Source organism: Dromiciops gliroides, chromosome 5, assembly GCF_019393635.1.
Source record: "Dromiciops gliroides isolate mDroGli1 chromosome 5, mDroGli1.pri, whole genome shotgun sequence".
Lineage (NCBI taxonomy): Eukaryota > Metazoa > Chordata > Mammalia > Microbiotheria > Microbiotheriidae > Dromiciops > Dromiciops gliroides.
The window spans coordinates 205,329,443-205,352,587 of NC_057865.1; the positions used below are offsets into that span (position 1 = coordinate 205,329,443).

The following is a 23,145-nucleotide window of genomic DNA, read 5'->3' on the forward strand; positions in this document are numbered from 1 at the left end:
AGCACAATTCTTGAATAATATAATAAAGGCACACTGGACAGACATCTGGTAAGGTAGAAGAAACATTTCCAGCAGAGTCATTCAGGGATCATTCCCTCCTTCAAAAGGTGGAGCTAAAGTAATTAGTAATCTCAAAGGAGAAATAGGTATACACCATATTAGCCCCCATAGCCCTAACATTGTTGATGGCTGAATAGAATACAATAAAATAAAATAGTGTACATGAAATACTTTAAAAACCTCAAAGTTCTCCCTTTTCTTCTCTGCTCCCTATTTCCTTACCCTCTTTCTTCCCCCATCTCTCCCTTTCCCTTTCTTTTTCCCTTTCCCCTTCTTCTTCCTCTTCCTTTTCCATTCTCCCCCACCCTCCTCCTTCTCCCTCCTTTCCTTTTCTTCTTTCCTTCTACCCTCTCATTTCTTCAAGAAGGAAGATGTAAAGCGACTGTTAGATTTACCTCAATCCTTCACTTCTACTTCATTCATTTGCAACTCATGAAAACTTTCCCCCTTCATATTAATATTTTAAAGGATAGTGACAATATCTTTAGTGCTAAGCATGTAATCCTGAGAGAGGTGAAGCAGTTGGCTTTAGTGAGTAGAAATGTCTCATACAGACCCAAAATGCTATAGTTGTTTCCATTAGGATAGAAAATACAAGGTATGAATAAGGACAATGGGAACCTTAACATTAATTATAATTATCCTTTGTTTTTTTTGTTTTTTTGGGTTTTTTTGAGGGGCAATTGGGGTTAAGTGACTTGCCCAGGGTCACACAGCTAGTAAGTGTTAAGTGTCTGAGGCCGGATTTGAACTCAGGTACTCCTGAATCCAGGGCCGGTGCTCTATCCACTGTGCCATCTAGCTGCCCCAATTATAGTTATCCTTAAACCAACAATCTCAGTAGCACCTTTAAAAAAAATAACACATACCATTATCATCTTTCAGAGTTTTTGGTCTCAATTTTTTCATTATATTTTCTCCCACCCCTTACATTCCAAATTAGGTAATCTATAAGAAATTCCAAATTCCTTGTCCTCTACCTGTCCTGGATCACAATGTTGGAAATATGACATACAACAATACATTTCTGATGCACCTCAAGATGTTACCCAATAAGTCTCAGACTACTGAAGTGAATTTCATGATGGATTATAATAATGGAAATGTTGCAGATCTAACTGAGAAGCAGGACAAAGATTCCTTTCATAGAAGGGATGTAGAATATGAATCACAGATTATGGACAAATGTCAACCAAAATACTTTGCATTTAACTCACGGGTAAGTGAGAGTCCCTAGACCAAATCTCTAACCAGAGAGGGTTAGAAGGCGGGAGAGGGGCGGGGGGAAGAAAGAGGGTAAGGGAAGAAAGAGGGTAATGTGACACACCAAGTTTCTGAGACTTAAACCTAGATGGCACAGTAGTGCTATCTATGTTAAAAGGCTAACTAAAGTTTGTTTTTGTTTGTTTTTCAGACTGCCTATGCAATCCCCATTCTTGCATTTGCTTTTGTATGCCACCCTGAGGTACTCCCAATCTACAGTGAGCTTAAAGAGTAAGGCTGCCATTGTTTTAGCTTTATAATTTGATTTTAATATGTGTTCATCGTCTTTCCTTCTGTGGAAATATAATTTTAGTATTTTCCATAGACCATATCTTATAATGTTTTATAATCAGTGAAGTGCCTGGACATATTCACAGCTCAGAGCATTCATTCCACAAACAACAGCCAATAACTTCACTGATGATCAGTACTAAAGATTTTTTAATTCAGCATTTCCCCTTTGGAAATGGTCAACCATCTTGCTCTCTTTTGGAATTTATTTTCCTCATCTGTAATATGAGGTCACTGGAGATTCGCCATCTCTACAAATTGGCTCATGAGCTCTTTCCCCATTGAAGCCTAGAGTCTTCTCCCTTGTCATATACTGGGAACTAGCATCAATGTGCTAGAGAACATGAGAAGTATCACAAAATCTGTAATTAGCAGGAAATGAATGATGCTTTGTCCCAGGGTGTTCCCATTCAGGAGAAACATACTTCTTGAATCACTTGCTGATGCATTGATGTCCTCTGCTGAGGACTCTCTAGGGGAAGGGCCACAACTTCTGACTTGACTTCACCTGTAGTGTTACTGTCCTTTTCATAAGCACCATATCCTTTTACTACCACTGTTTTTCCTCCAAATTAAAAAAAATGACTAGTTACTAATTCTTTTGTTGTTCATTGATTTTCTTTTTTTTCTTGTAACAAACATTTATTTTATTTATTCCAGTTACATATAACAGTAGTTTTCAACACTCATTTTCATAAGATTTAGAGTTCCAAATTTTTCTCCCTCCCTCCCTTCCTTTCCTCCCCCCTCCACAAGAGAGCAACCAGGTTATATATGTACAATCCACAAGCGCTCTTTTTATCAGTTCTTTCTATGGAGGTGGATAGTAAGCTTCATCATTAGTCCCTTGGGATTATCTTGGATCATTGCATTGCTGAGAGTAGTTAAGTCATTCACAATTGCTCATTGAACAATACTACTGTCACTATGCACAATGTCCTCCCAGCTCTGCTCACTTCACTATACATCAGTTCATGAGTCTTTCCAGGTTTTTCTGGGATCATCCTGTTTGTCATTTCCTATAGCACAAGACCATTCCACCACAATCATATACCACATCTTCCTCTGTCATTCCTCAATTGATGGACATTCCCTTGATTCTCAATTCTTAGCAACCACAAAGAGTTGCTATAAATATTTTTTGTACAATTTCCCCCCCTTTTCTCTTTTTCATGATTACTATTGTTAACTATTTCCCTTCCATCCTATTCCCTTCCCCATGATATTTATTCTATTATCCATCTTCTTTCATCCTATCCCTCTTCAAAAGGGATTTGCTTCTGTCTGTCCCCTCCCCCACTCTGCCCTCCCTTCTTTTGCCCCCCTCTCTTTATCCCCTTTCCTTCCTATTTTCCTGCAGGGTTAGAGAGATTACTCCACCCAATTGAGTGTTTACATTATTTCCTCCTTGAGCCAATTCTAATGAGATTGAGGTCTTGGAGCCAATTCTGATGAGTGTTAGGTTCATTTACTGCCCAGATTAAATAGATTACTCCACCCAGTTGGGTGTGTATGTTAATCCCTCCTTGAGGCAACTCTGATGAGTTTAAGGTCTTTGAGCCTTTTCTGATGAGTGTAAAATTCTTTTACTGCCCTGTTCCTCCCCCATCTCTTTCCCCACTCCATAAGCCTTTTCCTGATTCTTTCATGTAGGATTTCACCTCTGCCCTTCCTCCTCCCACAGTGCATTCCCCTCACTCCTCAATTTAACCCTAAAGATGTCATCATGGGGCAGCTAGGTGACACAGTGGACAAAGCATCCCCCCTGGATGCAAGGGGATCCCAGCCAAAACCCAGCCTCAAACATAAGACAGGTACGCACTGCTCAACCCTAGGTATGTCATCCAACTCCAATTTTTTATGGTTCTCTAGGGTCTTGTTTTTGAAAGTCAAATTTGCCATTCAGTTCAGGTCTTTTCATCATGAATACCCGAAAGTCCCCTTTTTCATTAAAATCCCATTTTTTCCTCTGAAAGATTGTGATCAGTTTTGCTGGGTAGGTGATTCTTGGTTGTAATCCCAATTCCTTTGCTCTCTGAAATATCATATTCCATGCCCTCCGGTCCTTTAATGTTGGTGCTGCTAGATCTTGTTTTAGCCTTATTGGAGCTCCACAGTACTTGAATTCTTTCTTTTTGGCAGCTTGCAATATTTTCTCCTTGACCTGAGAGCTCTGGAATTTGGCTATAATATTCCTAGGAGTTTACCTTTTGGGATCTCTTTCTGGAGATGATTGGTGGATTCTTTCAATATCTATTTTAGCTTCTGCTTCTAGAATTTCAGGGCAATTTTCCTTGACCATTTCTTGGAAGATGATATGTAAGCTCTTTCCTTGATCATGATTTTCTTGTCGACCAATAATTTTCAGATTATCTCTCCTGGACCTATTTTCCAGGTCAGTATTTTTCCCCAGAAGATATTTCACACTGCCCTCTATTTTTTTTATTCATTTAGATTTTCTTTTTGTGTCTTGGTTTCTCATAAAGCCACTAGCTCCCATTTGTTCAATCCTAATTCTTAGGCAATTATTTTCATCAGAGAGCTTTTGTACTTCTTTTTCCATTTGGCCAATTTGATGTTTTCATGTTGTTAACTTTTTTCTCATGTCTTTTCTGCATCACCCTCATTTCTCTTTCCAATTTTTCCTCTACCTCTCTAACTTTATCTTCAAAGTCCTTTTTGAGCACCTTTATGGCCTGAGACCAATTCATATTTTTCTTGGAAGCTCTAGATATAGGGGCCCTGACCTTGACATCTTCCTCTGAGGGTGCACCCTGATCTTCCTTGTCACTGAAAAAAATGTTCTATGGTCCTCACCTTTCTCTGTCTGCTCATCTTGCCTTCCTTTTACTTGGCTTTTAGCTCCTTAAAGTGGGGCACTGTTTCCAGGCTGCACTATCTCAAGCTTCAGAAGTCCCAGGTGGTATGATTTAAGGAGGATCAGGTTCTCCACTTACCTGGTCTGCTCCCTAGTCAGTAGATGACCCCAGACCAACTTGCTAATTAACCAGCTTTGTGTGTTGTGGTTGTCAGCTCTGATGAGCCTGTGCCCCTCCTCCACCTGGGCCACTGCTACTCAAGCCTACATCCTGGTTCCCAGCAGGGGTGAAAAACCCAAGTTCTGCCTCAGCACCAGCATAGACCCCTGTAGTCTCCCCCATGCCAAGGGCTCAGCCCTCTCACCAGACTGTGAGCTTAGTTACAGTCGACACTGACGCTTCAGCTGATTCAGAGGCTCTGGGGGTCTTCTTCTCTGGTGAGGCCTTCCTGGGAGACTGGATCTGTGTCAGGGTGACTGTGGATTTGGCTCCACTCCTGTATCAGCACAGCAGCTCCCTCCTTCTGACCTTCCAAGCCATTCTTGGTTAGAAGATGATTTCAGAACATTCTTCTGTGGGTTTTACTGCTCCAGGCATTGTCCTCATTGTCCTATGGCATTATGTGGATGTTTTTTGGAGAGACTGTGTCATGAGTTTGAGAGCTCATTGCCTTTCCTCCACCATCTTGGCTCTGCCCCTGTTCATTGATTTTGTTTTCAGTTATATCCAATGCTTTATGAACCCATATAAGGTTTTCTTGGCAAAGATACCAGAATGACTTGCCATTTCCTTCTCCAACTCACTTTATAGATGAGCAAACTGAAGAAAACTGACTTGCCCAGAGCCACATAGCTAGTGTTCTAAAGCCAGATTTGGATTTAGGAAAATGAATTTTTCTGACTCTTAGCCCAGAATTCTATCTATGGTGCCACATAGTTGGCAATTACTAGTTCTAGATGTCACCTAAAAGAATCAAATAATGACTGGATGAGCTTGACTTTTAAAAATTGAATGGTCATTACCACGTGGGAGTAATATTTGGAACCTCAGCACATTAAAATGAGCACTGTAATGCTCATTCTCAAAAGTTGCATTTCTACATAAATTCTGGAACTTTCCTCAAAAATATCAATGACAATCTCTTCATTTTCATAACAATCACTTAGTTATGATAACATACTGTACAGTGTCCATGGAAATCTAAGAACTGTCTCTAAGGAACTAGATGTTTTGTTGGGTGAAATATATGGTTCTAATAGCAAAGTTTCTCCAATATAATGAATAAGTTCACTTCAAAATAAATTTCCTGTTTCCTTAGGCTTGAAACTAATTTGATCTTTATGTTAGTTATTCAGGAGTCAGGTTTTCATCTTCAATAAACTATTATTCAGTATAAGCAAGCAGTCTGGGAATTATATTTGAAACAAGTTCCTCATACCTCTCTTAGATGTCTAATTTAAATTAGCATTATAAATCAACTTATAGTGAGTAACTAGAAAAGAAGTTAAACAGTAACTGCCTTCACAAATTCCTTTGTAAAACTAAAAGTTCAATTTTGTTCTCTCCCTTTTCAGTCGGTCGCGAAAGAAATGCAGACTGTGTCAAACATCTCCATTACAGGAATGCTGATTATGTATCTACTTGCTGCCCTGTTTGGTTATCTTAGCTTCTATGGTAAGTTAGTTATGTTCTCTTTTAAAAAAAAACTGATTAAATTTTAAAAATTGATTTTTCAGACCAATCAGCAGCCTGAGTATGCAGAATTGTTTTAGTGATTCTGGATAAGAAGCACGTCTTGTTGATGAACATCAACTGGCATTTGGTGTCTCCCATGCCTAGCTTATTCCATTGATCCTCCATTCTATTTCTTAGCTAGTACCAGTTTTGATGACTGCTGCTTTATAGTAAAGCTTCAGATTTGTTACAGCTAACCCACCTTCCTGTGCATTTTTTCATTATTTCCCTTAATATTCTTGACTTTTTGTTTTTCCAGATGAATTTTGCTATTATTTTTTTCTAGCTCTAGAAAATAGTTTTCAGGTAGTCTGATTGGTATGGCACTGAATAAGTAAATTAATTTAGTAGGATTGTCATTTTTATTATCTTAGCTTGGCCTATCATGAGCAATTGATATCTTTCCAATTATTTAGATCTGATTTGATTTATGTGAAAAGTGTTTTGTAATTGTGTTCATAGAGTTCCTGCGTTTGTCTTGGCAAGTAGACTCCCAAGTATTTTATATTATTTACCGTTAGTTTAAATGGAATTTCTCTTTCTATCTCTTGCTCCTGGACTTTGTTGGTCATATATAGAAATTCTGATGATTTATGTGGATTTATTTTATATCCTGCTACTTTGCTAAAGTTTTTAATTTTTTCAAGTAATTTTTGACTTGATTCTCTAAGTATGCCATCATATCATCTGCAAAGAGTGATAGTTTTGTTTCCTCCTTGACTATCCCTGTTTCAACCCCGATCTTATTGGGAAGGCCTCTAACTTATCTCCATTACATATAATGCTTGCTGATGGTTTTAGGTAAATACTGCTACTACTTTAAGAAAGCTCAACCTATTCCTAAGCTCTCTAGTGTTTTTCATTAGGGATGTGTGCTGTATTTTGTCAAAAGCTTTCTCTGCATCTATTGAGATAATCATATGATTTTGGTTAGTTTTCTTATTAATGTGGTTGATTATGTTAATAGTTTTCCTAATATTGAACCAGACCTGTATTCCTGGTATAAATCCCACCTGGTCATAGTGTATTATCCTGGTGACCACTTGCTGTAATTCCTTGCTAATATTTTATTTTAGATTTTTGCTTCAATATTCATTAGGGAAATTGTCTATAATTTTCTTTCTCTGTTTTGTCTCTGCCTGGTTTTGGCATCTCCACCATATTTGTGTCATAAAAAGAATTTGGTAGAACTCTTTCTTCACCTATTTTTACACATAATTTGTATAATATTGGAATTAATTGTTCTTTAAATGTCTGGTAGAATTTACCTGTAAACCCATCTGGCCCTGGGGATTTTTTCTTAGGGAGTTCATTAATGGCTTGTTCAATTTCTTTGTCTAATATGGGCTTATTTAAGGATTTTATTCCTCTTCAGTTAACCTGGGCAGTTTGTATTTTTGTAAATATTTATCCATTTCATTTAGATTGTCAAATTTATTGGCATACAGTTGTGCAAAATAATTCCTAATTATTGCTTTAATTTCCACTTCATTGGTGGTGAATTCACCCCTTTCATTTTTGATACTGGTAATTTGACTTTCTTCTTTCTTTTTTCTAATCAAATTAATCAGTGGTTTATCTATTTTATTGTTTTTTTTTTTCATAACCAGCTTTTAGTTTATTAATTAATTCTATAGTTTTCTTGCTTTTGATTTATTAATGTCTCCTTTAATGTTCAGGATTTCTAATTTAATATTTAATTGGGGATTTGTAATTTGTTCTTTTTCTAGCTTTTTACATTGCATGCCCCAATTCATTGATCTCCTCTTTCTCTTTTTTATTCATGTAAGCAGGTTAGAGCCATAAAATTTCCCCTAAGCACTGCTTTGCCTGTATCCCATAAATTTTGGTATTTTGTCTCATTATTGTCATTCTCTTGGAAAAAATTATTGATTGTTTCTATGATTTGTTGTTTGACCCACTCATTCTTTAGAATGAAATTATTTAGTTTCCAATTGATTTTCAGTCTACCTTTCTCTGGCACTTTCTTACATGTAATTTTTCTTGCATCATGATCTGAGAAGAATGAATTTACTATTTCTGCCTTCTACATTTGACTATGATGTTTTTATGACCTAATACATGGTCAGTTTTGAAATGTGTCATGTACTGCTGAGAAAAAGGTATATTCCTTTCTATCCCCATTCCGTTTTCTCCAGACCTCTATCATGTCTAACTTTTCCAGTATTCTATTAACCTCTTTCACTTATTTCTTATTTATTTTGTGGCTAGATTTATCTAATTCTGAGAGGGGAAGATTGAAATCCCCCACTAGTATAGTATTACTTTCTATTTCCTCTTGTAACTCATTAACTTCTCCCTCTAAGAATTTGGATGCTATACCACTTGATGCATACATGTTTTAATATTGATATTACTTCATTATCTATAGTACCTTTTAGCAAGTTGTAGTTTCCTTCCTCATCTCTTTTAATTAGATCTATTTTTGCCTTTGCTTTGTCTGAGATAAAGGATTGCTACCCCTGCTTTTTTTTTTAAACTTTAGCTGAAGCATAATATATTTTTGCTCCAGCCTTTTACCTTTACTCTGTATCTTTCTGCTTCAAATGTGTTTCTTGCAAACAGCGTATTGTAGGATTCTGTTTTTTAATCCACTCTATTTGCTTCTGTTTTTATGGCAGAATTCATCCCATTCCCATTCACAGGTTATTATATTACTAGCTGTCTATTCCCCTTCATTCTATTTACCCGCTTTGTACTTTCCCCCCTTCTTTTCAGCCTATTCCTCCTCACCAATGTCTTGCCTCTTACCCTGCCTCCCTGAATCTGCCCTTCCTTTTTATCACCCCCCTCCATTTTCTTTACCCTTTCTCCCTTGCTTTTGCCCTCCCTTCTGTCGGTCCCCCATTTCCCCTTACCCTTTTACTTCCTTAAAGAATAAGCTAAGTTTCTTTATCCAAATGACCATATATGTTATTCCCTCTTTGAATCAAATCTAGTAAAAGTAGGGTTGAAACATTGTTCACCCCTCCCTTCTTTCCTTCTATTGTAATAGGTTTTTTTTTTTCACCTCTTCATATGATGTAATTCACCTCATTCCACCTCCCCTTTCCTCTTCTCCCCATAAATTCCCTTAATTTTCTTGATATCATCACATCAAAGAGAGTTTATATTTATACCCTCTGTGTATAATCCTTCTGTCTGCCCAAATACATTTACCGTTCTCAAGAGTTATAAGCATTATCTTCCCGTGTAGGGATGTAAACAGTTTAACCTTATTGAGCAACTTTTTCCCCCTGTTTACCTTTTTAAACTTCTCTTGAGTCTTGTATGTTAAGATCGAATTTTCTTTTCAGGTCTGGTCTTTTCATCAGGAAACTTTGAAAGTCCCCAATGTCATTGAATGTCCATCTTTTCCCCTGAAAGAGAAAACACAGTTTTGCTGGGTAATAGATTCTTGGCTGCAATCCAAGCTCCTTTGCCTTCTGGAATATCATATTCCAAGCCTTGCATTCCTTTAATGTTGAAGCTGACAGGTCCTGGGCAATCCTGACTGTGACTCCATGGTACTTAAATTGCTTCTTTCTGGCTGTTTGGAGTATTCGCCTGATAATTCTGGAATTTGACTACAACATTCCTTGGAGTTTTCCTTTTGGAGTCTCTTTCAGGAGGTGATCGGTGGATTCTTTCAATGATGATTTTATCCTCTGATTCTATAATATCAGGGCAGTTCTCCTTAATAATTTTCTGGAATATGGTGTCTAGACTCTTTTTCTGATCATGGCTTTCAGGCAGCCCAATGATTCTCAAATTGTCTCTCCTGGATCTGTTTTCCATGTCAGTTGTTTTTCCAATGAGGTATTTCACATTTTCTTCTATTTTTTCATTCTTTTGATTCTGCTTGACTGATTCCTGGTGTCTCATGGATTCATTACCTTCCAACTGTCCAATTTTAATTTTTAAGGCATTCTTTTCTTCAATGAGATTATGTATCTTTTTTTTTTCCATTTGGCTAGATTATTTATTTTTTTTTTTTTTTGGTGAGGCAATTGGATGAAGTGACTTGCCTAGAGTCACACAGCTAATAAGTGTTAAGTGTCTGAGGCCGGATTTGAACTCAGGTCCTCCCGACTTCAGGGCCGGTGCTCTATCCACAGTGCCACCTCGCTGCCTCCCAGATGAATTTTTTAAGGAATTTTTTTCTTCAGTCAATCTTTGTGCTTCCTTTTCCAAGCTGCTGATTCTTTTTTCATAATTTTCTTGTGTTGCTTTCATTTCTCTCCCCATTTCTCTCAGTTGATTTTTTTTCTTTCTTTTTTTTTTTTTTTAGTGAGGCAATTGGGGTTAAGTGACTTGCCCAGGGTCACACAGCTAGTAAGTGTTAAGTGTCTGAGGCCAGATTTGAACTCAGGTACTCCTGACTCCAGGGCTGGTGCTCTATCCACTGCGCCATCTAGCTGCCCCCTCTCAGTTGATTTTTAAAATCCTTTTTGAAAAAAAAAAAAGAAAAATCCTTTTTGAGCTCTTCTAAGAAGCCTTTTTGTTCTTGAGACCAATTCATCTTCCCTCTTGAGCCTTCAAATGTAGGCAATTTGGGAGTATTGTCCTCATCTGAGTTTGTGTTTGCCTCTTCCCTGTTGATACAGAAGCTCTCAATGGTGAGAGCTTTTTTTTTTCTTACTCATACTGCAGTTTGTTTGTTTTTTAAGTTGAAGTCTGCTCTGGGGGCACCAGGGCCCCTGTTTCAAGCTTCTTGTGCTGGGGTATAGGGGCTGTGTCTCTGGCTTTCTACACTGAAGCCCCTATGGCTTGTGGATTTCTCCCTGCCCTGGTCCTGCTAGATGCACACTGGGATTGGTAGGCTTGGTCGCACCTGTCCTATGGGTGGCTGTCCAGCTGGCAACCTGCCCTCCCAGCTGGTGCAGGTGGTTTTGCTAGTGTCCTGCTGTGCCACCAGCTTGTTGCGCCAGGATCCAGGGGCCTCAGTTGCTCGGCTGTGGCCCACAGCTTCCTGCTGACTTTCCCCAGCCCCCTCTGTGCTGTGCTGTGCTATGCCTCCCTTTTGCCCCAAAGAGACCGACCTTTTCTGAAGTCTTCTAAATTATCTCTGGTTGGAAGACTGTGTCTCTCTGTCTCTTTGCAGGTTCGGTAGTTTCAGAATCTGTCCAGAGGCATGATTTAATGTTCTTTTTGATGGAACAGAAGGAGAGCTTAAGCGATTTGCTGGCTACTCTCTGCCATCTTGGCTCTGCCCCACCCCCTGCCCCCATCCCCCCACCATGAGTTTCACTTCTAATGATTGTAGATAGCTAATAATATTTTACTTACTTTAGGATACCTAAGGAACAAACCTCTTCCACTGACCTTCTTCTCTTCCCCTTGACCTCTCCTCATCATAGGTTTTTACTGTTTATTTCCTTTTAATCTCCCCCATTACAACTACCCTCCATTGTTGGAATTTGTTTTACTTATACCACCAATTCTAACTTCGCTTATAATTGGCTTATAATTCCACTTTTGCTTATAATCGGCTTATAACTCCACTTTCCCCGCTTCCTAATCTTATTCCTGTTTAAATTTTTTCTGCACTAAATTCTTGTATTTGAGTATGTGTGAGTATATTAAACTCTCTTTTGTGAACTGCAGAGGTTAAGGTTAATACAGTAAGTGTTCCACACTACCCACTTTTTTTTTTTTTTTTTGCTTAGATCTCCATATTTCACCCAGGTTGGAAAAAATTTGGTGACCACCCAGTGCTCATCAACATGGAAGTTTTGACTTGTTTCATTTCTGATCTGGGCCAGATTGCCCCTCCTCAGGCAGCCTGCTATCATCTCCTGGAGGCTCACCATATTAGTGTCAAATATAGTGCTGTCACAAATAGGATGTTAGCCCTATTGCAATTCAGAACTCAAGAGCTTGACCATCATCCTCAGCCTCCTATAGTAACAGAGATTACAAACATGTACCACTGTGCTTAGCTTCACCCCTTGTTACATCTTTGTATTGTGCCTCCTAATTTTGTAAAATAGGAAGTTCTATCTTTCTCTTCTTTTCTTATATAGTATATTGTTTCCCATCTCTTCACTAAACAAAACTTAAAACACCACCAGTCCCTGTTTGTTGAAAACATTAGGATTTTGAAAAGATGCTTGTTTTTTCTCCCCCTATTAGTCTGAAATACTTCATCATCCCTCTCCCTTCCTGTTGAATGTATTTACAAGGACTCAAATGTTTAACTTTCTAGTTTTCCCATGAGTCTTTTGTTTGTCTGTATTTCATAGCTTCTATTCAACTCTTCAAATCTGGTCTCAGACACTTATTAGCTGTGTGACCCTGGGCAAGTTACTTAACCTAGGGAAGTCACTTAAGTTGTTTGCCTCAGATTCCTCATCTGCAAAGATGAACTGGAGAATGAAATGGCAAACCCCAAATGGGGTCATGAAGAGTCAGGAACAATTCAAATGGCTGAACAACAATGATACTCAACTCTAGTCATAGGAATGATTGAAAGTCTTTTCTTCTATTAAGAATCCATTTTCCTTTAATAGGTTGTTATTCTTGCTTATAATCTTTTATCTTTTGCCTTTTGAAATATAATTTTTGGAGATATTCTTTTCTTTAAGGTGATAGCTTACACATCTTGTTTGATGCCAAGTATTCTTTTGCATTTGAACACTTTCTTTTTGTAGAGGCAGTATTTTTCCATTGATCTATGACATTACTGGTAGTTTACATTTTGGTGTTTCTTTCAGAGATGGCTGTTTTCTATTTTTACCCTGCCCTCTGATTCCAGTTGATCTGAGAAGTTTCCTTTTATTATTTATTTAAACATGGCATCCAGATTTTCATTTTGGAGGCAATTCTAATTTTCAGCCTGTATAATGATTAAATTTCCTCAACATTTTTCCAGGTCTGATGTTTTTGAAAGTAGTATACACTTTAGATTTTCGTTTGTTTTGATTTCTCCAATCTTTGAACTTCTTTTAATATTTCTTGTTATCTCATAGAGTTAGTTTTTAATATAATCACATGATTTATCTTACTCTTGCCATTAAAATAATTTCTTATAGTTATAGCAATCATAGTACAAACCATTCCTTCATTTCTGATAAAAACTGATCATAATAATTAATATAGGAAGTGTCTAAAAAATCTTAGTGAAGTTTTTTGTTGTTGTTTTAACATTCATTTTTAAAATTTTGAGTTCCAAATTCTCCCCCTTTCCCCAGTTGTTGAGAAGGCAAGCAAAATGACTCCCATGTGAGTCATGTGAAGTCATGCAAAACAAATTTCCATATTAGCTGTGTTCTTTAAAAAGCAAGAAAAATAAAGAAAGTGGAAAAATATGCTTCAATCTGCACTCAGAGTTAATCAATTTTCACTCTGAAAATAGATAGCATTTTTCATCATGAGTTGTTTGGAATTGTCTTGAATCATTGTATTGATCAGAGTAGCTTAGTCTTTAAATGTTGGTTATTATTACAATATTGCTGTTACTTCTAATTCTGCTCATTTCACTTTATATCAGTTCATATAAATCTTCCAAAATTTTTTTCTGAAACCATCCTGCTCATAATTATTTCTTATAGTCCAATAACATTTCATCACAATCATATACCACAAATTGTTCAGTCACTATCTAGTTGATGGACATCTCAATTTCCAATTCTTTGCCACCAGAAAAAGAGCTACTATAAATATTTTTGTACATGTTTGTTTTTTCTCTTTTTCTTTGATCTCTTTGGGATACAGACCTAGTAGTAGATATCACTGAGTTAAAGAGTATGAAGTTTTACAGCCCTTTGGGTATGGTTCCAAATTGTTCTCCAAAATGGTTGGACCAATGTACAACCATGCATTAATGTACCTATTTTTCTACCCCCTTGCCAACATTTGTCATTTTTGTTTTCTGTCATATTAACCATGGGTGTGAGGTAGTGCCTCAGAATTGTTTTAATTTGCATTTCCCTAATTATTATTAACTTAGAACATTTTTTTCACATGACTATTAATGGTTTTGATTTTTTCTTCTGAAAACTTCCTTTATGTCCTTTAACTATTTATCAGTTGGAAAATGCCCCTTATTTTAACAAAATAAATTCGGTTTAGTTCTCTACATATTTGAGAAATTGGTATCAGAGAAATATGATGTAAAATGTTTTTCCCAGTTTCCTTCTTTCCTTCTAATTTTGGCTACTTTGCTTTTGTTTATGCAAACCCTTTCTTTTTTCATGTAATTAAAATTATCCATTTTACCTTCTGTGACCCTCTTTATCTCATATTTGGTCACAAAGTCTCCCCTTATTCATAGATTTGACAGATTTTTTTTTCATGTTCCCCTAATTTGATTATGCTATCTTTTATGTGTAAATAATATACCCATTTTGGCCTTATATAGGAATATTGTGTGAGAGGTTGGTCAATGTCCCATTTCTCCTGAACTGCTTGCCAGTTTTTGTTGAGTAGTTAATTCTTGACCCCAAATCTTGGATCACTGAACTTATCAAATTCTAGATCACCATGATCATTCACTTCCATATATTATGTACCTAATCTATTCAACTGATCAATCATTCTATGTCTTACTCAGCCAGTACCAAATTCTGTTGACAATTACCACTTTATAATATAGTCTAAGATCTGGTATGCAAAACCACCTTCTTTCACAATTTTTCATTGATTCCTTAGATATTCTTGACCTAGCTTTTCTAACTGCTGCCTTTCTTGCCAATCTGTAAGGTTGGTTTTTTTTTTTTGTTGTTTTTTTTTAAAGATCCCCCAGGTTTGTTAAGTCAAGTCCCGAATGGGCCACCAATCTGTAAGGACCAAATTTAATATGGGAAGAGCTTCCCCCTCCCCCAACTGCTTCTCCCAGACTAACAAGAAACAAGATTTAAAAAGCCTCCTTTCAGATAAAGCAAAAACAAAACAAAACAAAACATTATCGATGTGAATAAATTTAGAGATAAGGACAAAGAAAAGCAGGATACAACCTATAAACTCACCCACCAGATTCAGCTGCTTCTCTATCTCCCTGTGCATCTCTTGCCTACTGCTGTGAACTCTCCTCCCTCTCTGTCTTCTTCTCATCTCCTCTTCCCATCTCCTTGGTCACTTGTTCCCCTCTCTTGCTCGCTCTCTTCTCTCACAGGAAACTCGGGCCAACCACCCACACACCCCAAGCTAGGGGTGGAGAACGCCCAGGACTTGGGGTTTCCATGCAGAGCACGCCCGAGGTGGAGGAAGCTGTGTGGGGCACGCCCAAGGCTTTTTAATTTTAGCCAAAGATGGGGTCCTGAATCGCAATAAATTCTTACACTTTCATTCTTCCAGATGAATTATTATTTTTTTATCTATAAGATGAGTCTCTTATAGTTTTATTGATATGGCATAAAATAAATAAATTCATTTAGGTAGAATTGTCTTTTTTATTATATTGGTTCAGCCTATCCATGAGTAATTAATCTTTTCCAATTGTTTACATCTGTCTTTATTTATGTATGAAAAGTGTTTTGTAATTGTTGTATACATAGTTCCTATGTATGTCTTGGCAGGTAGACTCCCAAATATTTTATTCTTTTTGCAGTTATTTTAAATGGAATTTCTCTTTCTCCTTCCTGCTGGGTATCACATGGAGGTTGCTTTCTGTTTGGCCCATTCTAATTTTCATGGAGAAACTTGGGTAGAGTTGGCCACCTTCTGTTCTAACCTATTCAGTGTCCTGATTTTCTCCTTCCTAGTTTTTATTTAACATTAGTTTTTTCAAGTTTTCATGTAGTTTTTATCCCTGGGTCATTCTTTTTTCTGAAACTCTCCTTGGACATGTTTTGTACTTACTCTCTTTGTCTGCACTTATTCCTTGGACTTCTTTTAATCCATAATGTTTCTTTTTTCTTTCTTTTTCTTTTTTTTTGGAGGCAATGAGGGTTAAGTGACTTGCCCAGGGTCACACAGCTAGTAAGTGTTAAGTGTCAGAGGCTGGATTTGAACTCAGGTCCTCCTGAATACAGGGCTGGTGCTTTATCTACTTCGCCACTTAGCTGCCCCAATCCATAATATTTCTTCTTGGTGTTTGGCATTACCTTTTATTTACTCATTTATCCAGCCCCATTTCCTGAATTAGAACTCTTTGCTTAGATGAGACTGTATTTTCTTCCATGTTCTTGAGAGCTGTAAGGTGGTGTCCCTACTACTACTAACATGTGCTGGCATTTAGATGTGGGGTGTATAGGTATTCAGGGAAGACTAGTACCTCTGGTGTGAGGGCTGCTGAGCCCTTTACAGAGTATCTTTTCACCTTTGGTGTCTACCTGCTACCCAATCCTCATTTGTGGCTCCAAGAAGCATGTACAGTGTCAGCAGACTAGCTAAACCAAGTTGAATGTTATTGATGGGCCTCAAATCCTGCAGTAAGTTAGGGGGGTATCTACCCCACGTATATGAAGACTTCCCTGGTGAAATCAGCAGAGGAGAACAATTTGTGCCAATGGGCCATTAAAGTTGTAGAAGGAGTGCTGTGTGGGGCAGCTAGGGGGTAAAATGGATAGAGTACTGGCCCTGGAGTCAGGAGGACCTGAGTTCAGGTCTGTCCTCAGATACTTGACACTTACTAGCTGTATGACCCTGGGCAAATCACTTAACCCAAATTGCCTCACCAAAAAAAAAAAAAAGGAGGAACTATGGGGAACTTAGAACCTGGTTAGACAATGAAGATGCCAAGTTCATCCACTGCATCCAAGCTATGGACAGTTGCCTTGTCTTGTGTCTTGCCACTGGACTTTGATGACTCTGGAAGAGAAAGTGAGGCCAATGGCTTTGGCAACTTTGCCTTATTTAAATCCAATTTATACATGTATCAAAAGACAGCACTGATACTATTTTGTCATTTTTACCTACCTCAGAGTCCTGTGGAGACAGGCAAATGACAAAGCAGCAGGTTTGGATACACTGAGAACTGTAGTCACATGCCTGTACACAGGAAGCTCAAGGAATGCGTTCATCTTCTCAATGAGCTAAAGCATCAGTGGGATTTGGCAGTCCCCTGGGTGTTTAACCAGAATTTTTGAAGGACTGCACTGCTGACCTCCTTTTATGAGGAAAGAGTTAGACAAAGTGCCCTAAAAACTATCTACTTCACCTAACCTTGGCCTGCTTGCTACAGTAGGTAGGGATCCCACACTGTAGTCAAAAGACAAAAAAAGTAGGAAAAATTTTGTGAAGATGATTCCACTCACTATTGGTACATGGAATATGTGTATACTTATGAACAACACAAAATCCAATAGACCTGAAAGATGATCTCTGTTGTGAGAGAAATCAGGAGGTGTTGCATCTAAACAGTATACCTGTTTGAAACAGGCTTGCAAATGAAGGCCAGCTTCCTGAAGTTGGAGCTAGATACATGTTTTTCAGAGTGACCACAGTGATGGGAAGTGCTATGAAGCTGGTGTAGGTTTCACAATAAAAACTAATGTAGTTAACAATCTTGTATACCTCCCAAAAGGAGGCTCATGACAATGTGATTGTCACTTGTAAAAAAGTACCATACCATCATCAGTGGTGATACTCCCACCACAATGAACCCTGATAAGATCAAAGAAAAATTTTAAGAAGACCTGGAGACTCTCATTATCAAGGTTTTGAAAGAGGACAATCTTGTAATTTTAGATAACTTTAACATCAGTGTAGGCAGAGATTATCAGACATGTCAGAGAGTCTTTGGGTGGAATGGAGTCAAAGCCAGCAACAGCAATGGTCATTTACTACTGAAGACTTCTGTGTCTCATGACCTTTTTATTGCTAACACTGTATTCTGTTGACCTAAATGTAATAAAGCTTCATGGATGTACCTTCACAGCAAAGATTATATGTGGAACAGAATGCTGGAATGGTAACAGACTTATTCTCTCCAAGCTAAACATTTGTATTTAACAAAAGCGACAACCCCAAGGCAAGATAACCAGAAGACATATCAACAGTGCTTCTCTGTGGGTGAACAGTTTGCTGCTAACTTGGAGGGAAAGCTGATCCAACACATGTTTGCCAACAGTGGAGCAGAAAATGAATGGGCAGCTTTCAGAGATTTGATGTATAGCATTGCATTTACTCATTTATGCCAGAACACTCACAAACATCAAGATTTGTTTAACAAAAATAATGGGGAAATTCAGAAGCTGCTAAACAAAAAATGAGAACTCCACAGGATTTACCAGAAGGACAATTCATCCATCTTTAAGGAGACAGCATTTGGGGCAGCTAGGTGGCGCAGTGGATAGAGCACCGGCCCTGAAGTCAGGAGTCCCTGAGTTCAAATCCGGCCTCAGACACTTAACACTTACTAGCTGTGTGACCCTGGGCAAGTCGCTTAACTCCAATTTCCTCACTGAAGAAGAAGAAGAAGAAGAAGAAGAAGAAGAAGAAGAAGAAGAAGAAGAAGAAGAAGAAGAAGAAGAAGAAGAAGAAGAAGAAGAAGAAGAAGAAGAAGAAGAAGAAGAAGAAGAAGAAGAAGAAGAAGAAGAAGAAGAAGAAGAAGAAGAAGACAGCATTTAACTTCATCAAAACTAAAGTGGGAATGAAGCTTAAAGAGATTCAGGATTCTTGGCTCAGTAAGAAGGCAGCTGAAATTCAGTTTTATGCTGATAGTGTAACAACCCAAAGCACTTTTATGATGCCCTGAATGTTATTTATGGGCCATCTCAACTACTCAGTGCTGGTGGGGCCGCATCAATTAGTGATGAGGACATGATCCTGGAGAGATGGGCTGAACACTCCCATTGGCATTCTCCACAGACCATGATCAATCAATGCTGAAGCCATTTATTGTAATACCTCAGGTTGAAGTCAGCCCCTCTCTAGCCAAACTTCCGACTAAAGCAGAGGTTTTGAATGCTACTAGGCTCTTTTGTGTGGCAAAAAACCTGGTGCTGACTCTATTCCAGCTGAGATTTACAAGGCGGGGGGGGGGTCTACTTCTCATAAAAAACTGACTGAAATCTTTCAGGTTAGTTATATGGCAAGAAGAGGAGTTCAAGGATGCCTCCATTGTCCATTTCTATAAAAGGAAAAGGAAATAGGTTGTCAATAGTCCTCCTTAATAGGCTGATCCTTCACCTGGAAGATGGTAATCTACCTGAGAGCCAGTGTAGCTTTCAGAAAGTGTCGAGGAATAGTTTACATGGTGTTTGCTGCCTGATAACTCAAGGATCAATGCCAGGAGCAGAACAGAAGTCTGAATACAACATTCATTGATTTGACTAAGGCATTTTATCCTATCAATCATGAGGGCTTGTGGAAGATCATGGCAAAATTTGCTCACCTGGAGAAGTTCATCAGTATTGTACATCAGTCTCATGAAAGCATTCTTGCATGGGTTCTGGATAATGGATGATTCACTTGCACTTTCCCATTCACCAGTGGAGTAAAGCAGGTCTGTGTGCTTGCTTTAGTCTTTTTAGTATGTTGTTTTCAAGCAATGTTGTCAGATGCCTTCAATGAAGACAAAAAAGGCATCCTGGTCAGCTACCACACTGGCAGTGAGTTGTTTAACTTGAAAAGGCTACAAAAAGCCAAGTGGAGGAAGAGTTGGTATGAGACTTTTGTTCACAAATGATTGTGCATTCAGTGCAGCTACCCTTTTTGCTAATTTTGGCCAGATAATTAACAACAATAAAACAGAGGTTCTCCATCAGTTAGCACCATACCATCCATACATAGAACTATTGGTTACAGCACATGGAGAAATTTTTAATGTTTACTTACCTTGGCAGTACATTTTCTAGGGATGTGCACATAGATGATGAGGTTGATGCAAATATTGCCAGAGTTAGTTCAGTGGAGGCTCTGAAGGAATTGTGGAAGAGAAGAGGTATTAGAATGCCTACCAAACTGAAGGTCTACAGAGCCACTGCGTTGGACCTCATTGTTGTATGCCTGTGAATCTGAAGAGTATACCAGTGCCAAGCCAGGAAACTGTACTGCTTCCATTTGAATTGATCTTAGGAAGATTTCTGAGATCACCTAACAAAATAAAGTACTTGACATTGAAGTCCTTTCTGAAGCTGAATTGCCAAGCTTTCAAACTCTGTTACAGAGAATGAAACTCCAGTAGGCTGGCCATATTGCTCGAATGCCAAAATGTGTTTGTGTGCTTAAAAACTATTTTATGAAGAAGTCACACAAAGCAAGTGCTCACATGGAGATTTCAAAGAAGCAATACAAGGACACACTCAAGTCTCTCTAAAAACTTTTCAATATTGTAAGACCTGGAAGACACTGGCACAGGACCACCCAGCAGGGTGTACCGACATCAAAGAAGGCATTGTGCTGTATAAGCTAAGCAGAGTTACAACAGCTCACAAGAAACATGAGATATGCGAATTTAGAGACATTTCCACTCCAAATGTTTGCAGGGACTATTTGTGCCTGACCTGCAGTACAGCCTTCTGAGCTTTTATTGGTTTGATCAGCCACAGTCAGACACACTGTAGCTTGACCCCAATATCACGTTATTTTTTTCCTCTTTGAGCATGGAGGACAACAACCAACCTGATTTAGTGACTAAGAATGAGATTTGTATCACCTTCTCTTGGATCTTCTTGGCCTCAATAAAACTTATATCCTACTTACATTCTCAAACTGATTGTTGGCTCCTATCATTTTGTACAAACCATTATTAATGCGAATCAGATATTGTACATTGTGATGGTAATAGGCTTCCTGCTATCTTCTATTGTACTTCCCAAGTTCTTTCTTCTGTTGTGGCTTGGACATGTGTTGCCTAGGAGTTGGGGAACCTGGTTTGGCCCTCCTTCATGCTATGCTTTAAATATGGGTCACCTGGGGGTTCTGGATTGTGCACTTCTTGGGTGCTCGTTTGGGCCTGCTTACCTCCTTTCTGGTCTGGCCCCACCTCCTGCTATGACTCTGTTTATGAATGTGTTCCAGGCACTTGTCTGTTCCTGTCTCCAACTGTGACTCAGATCTGAGCTTCGTGGATACTCTACTATGCTTTGCATTCTTGGGCACTGGTCTTGTCTTGCTCTTTCTCCTGTGGCTTTGATAGAGATGCCTAGATTCTGCATTTCCTCAGTGTTGGTTTGGCCATTTCTTTTACTGTGACTTGAACAGGAGCTTCCTGAGCCCTGTACTAGGAGGTAGTCTGGATCTGGCTTTTGTCGTGAACATGGGCTACTTACATACTTCACCTTCTGCCTGGTTGATCCCCACTCAATATCCAAAGTTTTCTGATAATCTTCTTGTAGAGTTCTAGACAGGATGGAGTTTATGGCTATTTTTCTTTGGCTTTCATTATCATTGTTCCTTCTAATGGATGTTTTGAGTTTACTAAGATATTTGCAAGAGAGCTGAACTCTTTTAGGTCTTAATCATCATCATACCCAGAAGTCTCCTTATTTGTCCTTTATCTCATCAATCAGAATCCTTATGATCAAATAGCTTTGCTCATGACATGTTGCTTATAAGTCCCTCCTGAATGACAGTTAAATTTCCAGTCTTCTCTTAGCCTCTTTTTATATTACAGTTACATTTGAACTCCACAAGATTCCATTAACTCTAAAAAATATTGTAACTATATTCATAGTCTTTGAACTTGGTGTTACATGTAATTTCCAATCATTTGGTAAACCAAATTGTAGACATCGAGTTCAACCTCAGAGTAAGAAGGCACCAAGGGGTAATTTTTCTTTCTTTTTTTTTTTTTTAACTTTAACTATTTGTCATTCTCTCAGGACAGTGTTACATATGAAATAATTGTTAATGTGAACTATATCATAGACAGAGTACAGAAAGTGTTTTTGCAATTGGTTGCTATAGCTTTTTCTCCCTTCTGTCTCATTTCCTTTCATTTTTTATTGTGGGCAAGATATGCAATTCTATCACACATTAAATATCTTATTGTTTCAAAAGTAATCTCTTGGGGTCACTGTCATCTTTTACGTAAATGTAGAACTATTTTTTCCATTTAAAATGTTTTATTGTGATCTTTGGTTTTTATATCACTTTCATTTTCAAATATATCCCCCCCCCCATCGAGAAAGCTATCCTTTGTATCAAAGAATTTAAAAGGGCACAAAAGAAAAACAGTTCAGAAAAACTAAGATATCAACCAAATCTTATAGTGAATGCAGTGTTCTATACCCATACTCTTTCTTATCTCCATAAAGAAGGGAAGAAGATGCATTATTTCTTTTCTTTGTCAGGGCTAAGCTTAAACATTCCTAATTATATAAAAGCCAATTTATGGATTTTGTCATTCTTGTTCCTTCCATTTACATAATACAGTTGTGCATGTATTTCCTTGTTATGTACTTTACTTTGTTCATATCAGTCTTCCCATGCTTCTCCATCATCTTCATTGCTAAAGGTGTAGCAATATTTTATAAAATTCACATATTATTCCTTGCTTAGCCATTACCCAACTAGAGATATTTACTTTTATTCCCAGTTCTTTGCTCTAAGTTTGAGAAAACTATTGCTGGGTCACACTGTTCCTGTTCTGTTTCCCATCCAAGGAATCTTTAGCTCTAGATCCAGGCATGTGAGTAGAAGAGGTTTAGTCATGGGGAAATTATTCTCTAATGAGAGGGGCTAGACTCCCTTAGCTCACTCTTATTGTCTCATTTAGTCCCCAAACCTGCCACTATAGTGATGATCTTACTCTACAGATGATGTCTAGATTTCCCGTTACATATACTACAATTCTTTCTTTCTTTCTTTCTTTCTTTCTTTCTTTCTTTCTTTCTTTCTTTCTTTCTTTCTTTCTTTCTTTCTTTCTTTCTTTCTTTCTTTTTTTTTTTTGCGGGGCAATGGGGGTTAAGTGACTTGCCCAGGGTCACACAGCTGGTAAGTGTCAAATGTCTGAGGCCAGATTGAACTCAGGTACTCCTGAATCCAGGGCTGGTGCTTTATCTACGTGCACCTAGCCGCCCCTACAATTTCTTTCAATGCACAGTGAGATGTTTTCCTAGTTAGATTAACTAATGCTAATTTTACTTTA

The 23,145-nt window shown here is 38.1% G+C and overlaps 1 protein-coding gene across 1 annotated transcript in view; it reads left to right on the forward strand.

Moving 5' to 3' along the window:
- The window catches only part of SLC38A4 (solute carrier family 38 member 4), a 112,178-nt gene that overhangs the window by 79,719 nt on the left and 9,314 nt on the right, over positions 1-23,145 (forward strand). Inside the window, 4 exon segments of the mRNA XM_043966779.1 lie at positions 1,004-1,279; positions 1,475-1,554; positions 5,923-5,936; positions 6,021-6,107. Coding sequence (XP_043822714.1) covers positions 1,004-1,279; positions 1,475-1,554; positions 5,923-5,936; positions 6,021-6,107 — 457 coding nt within the window.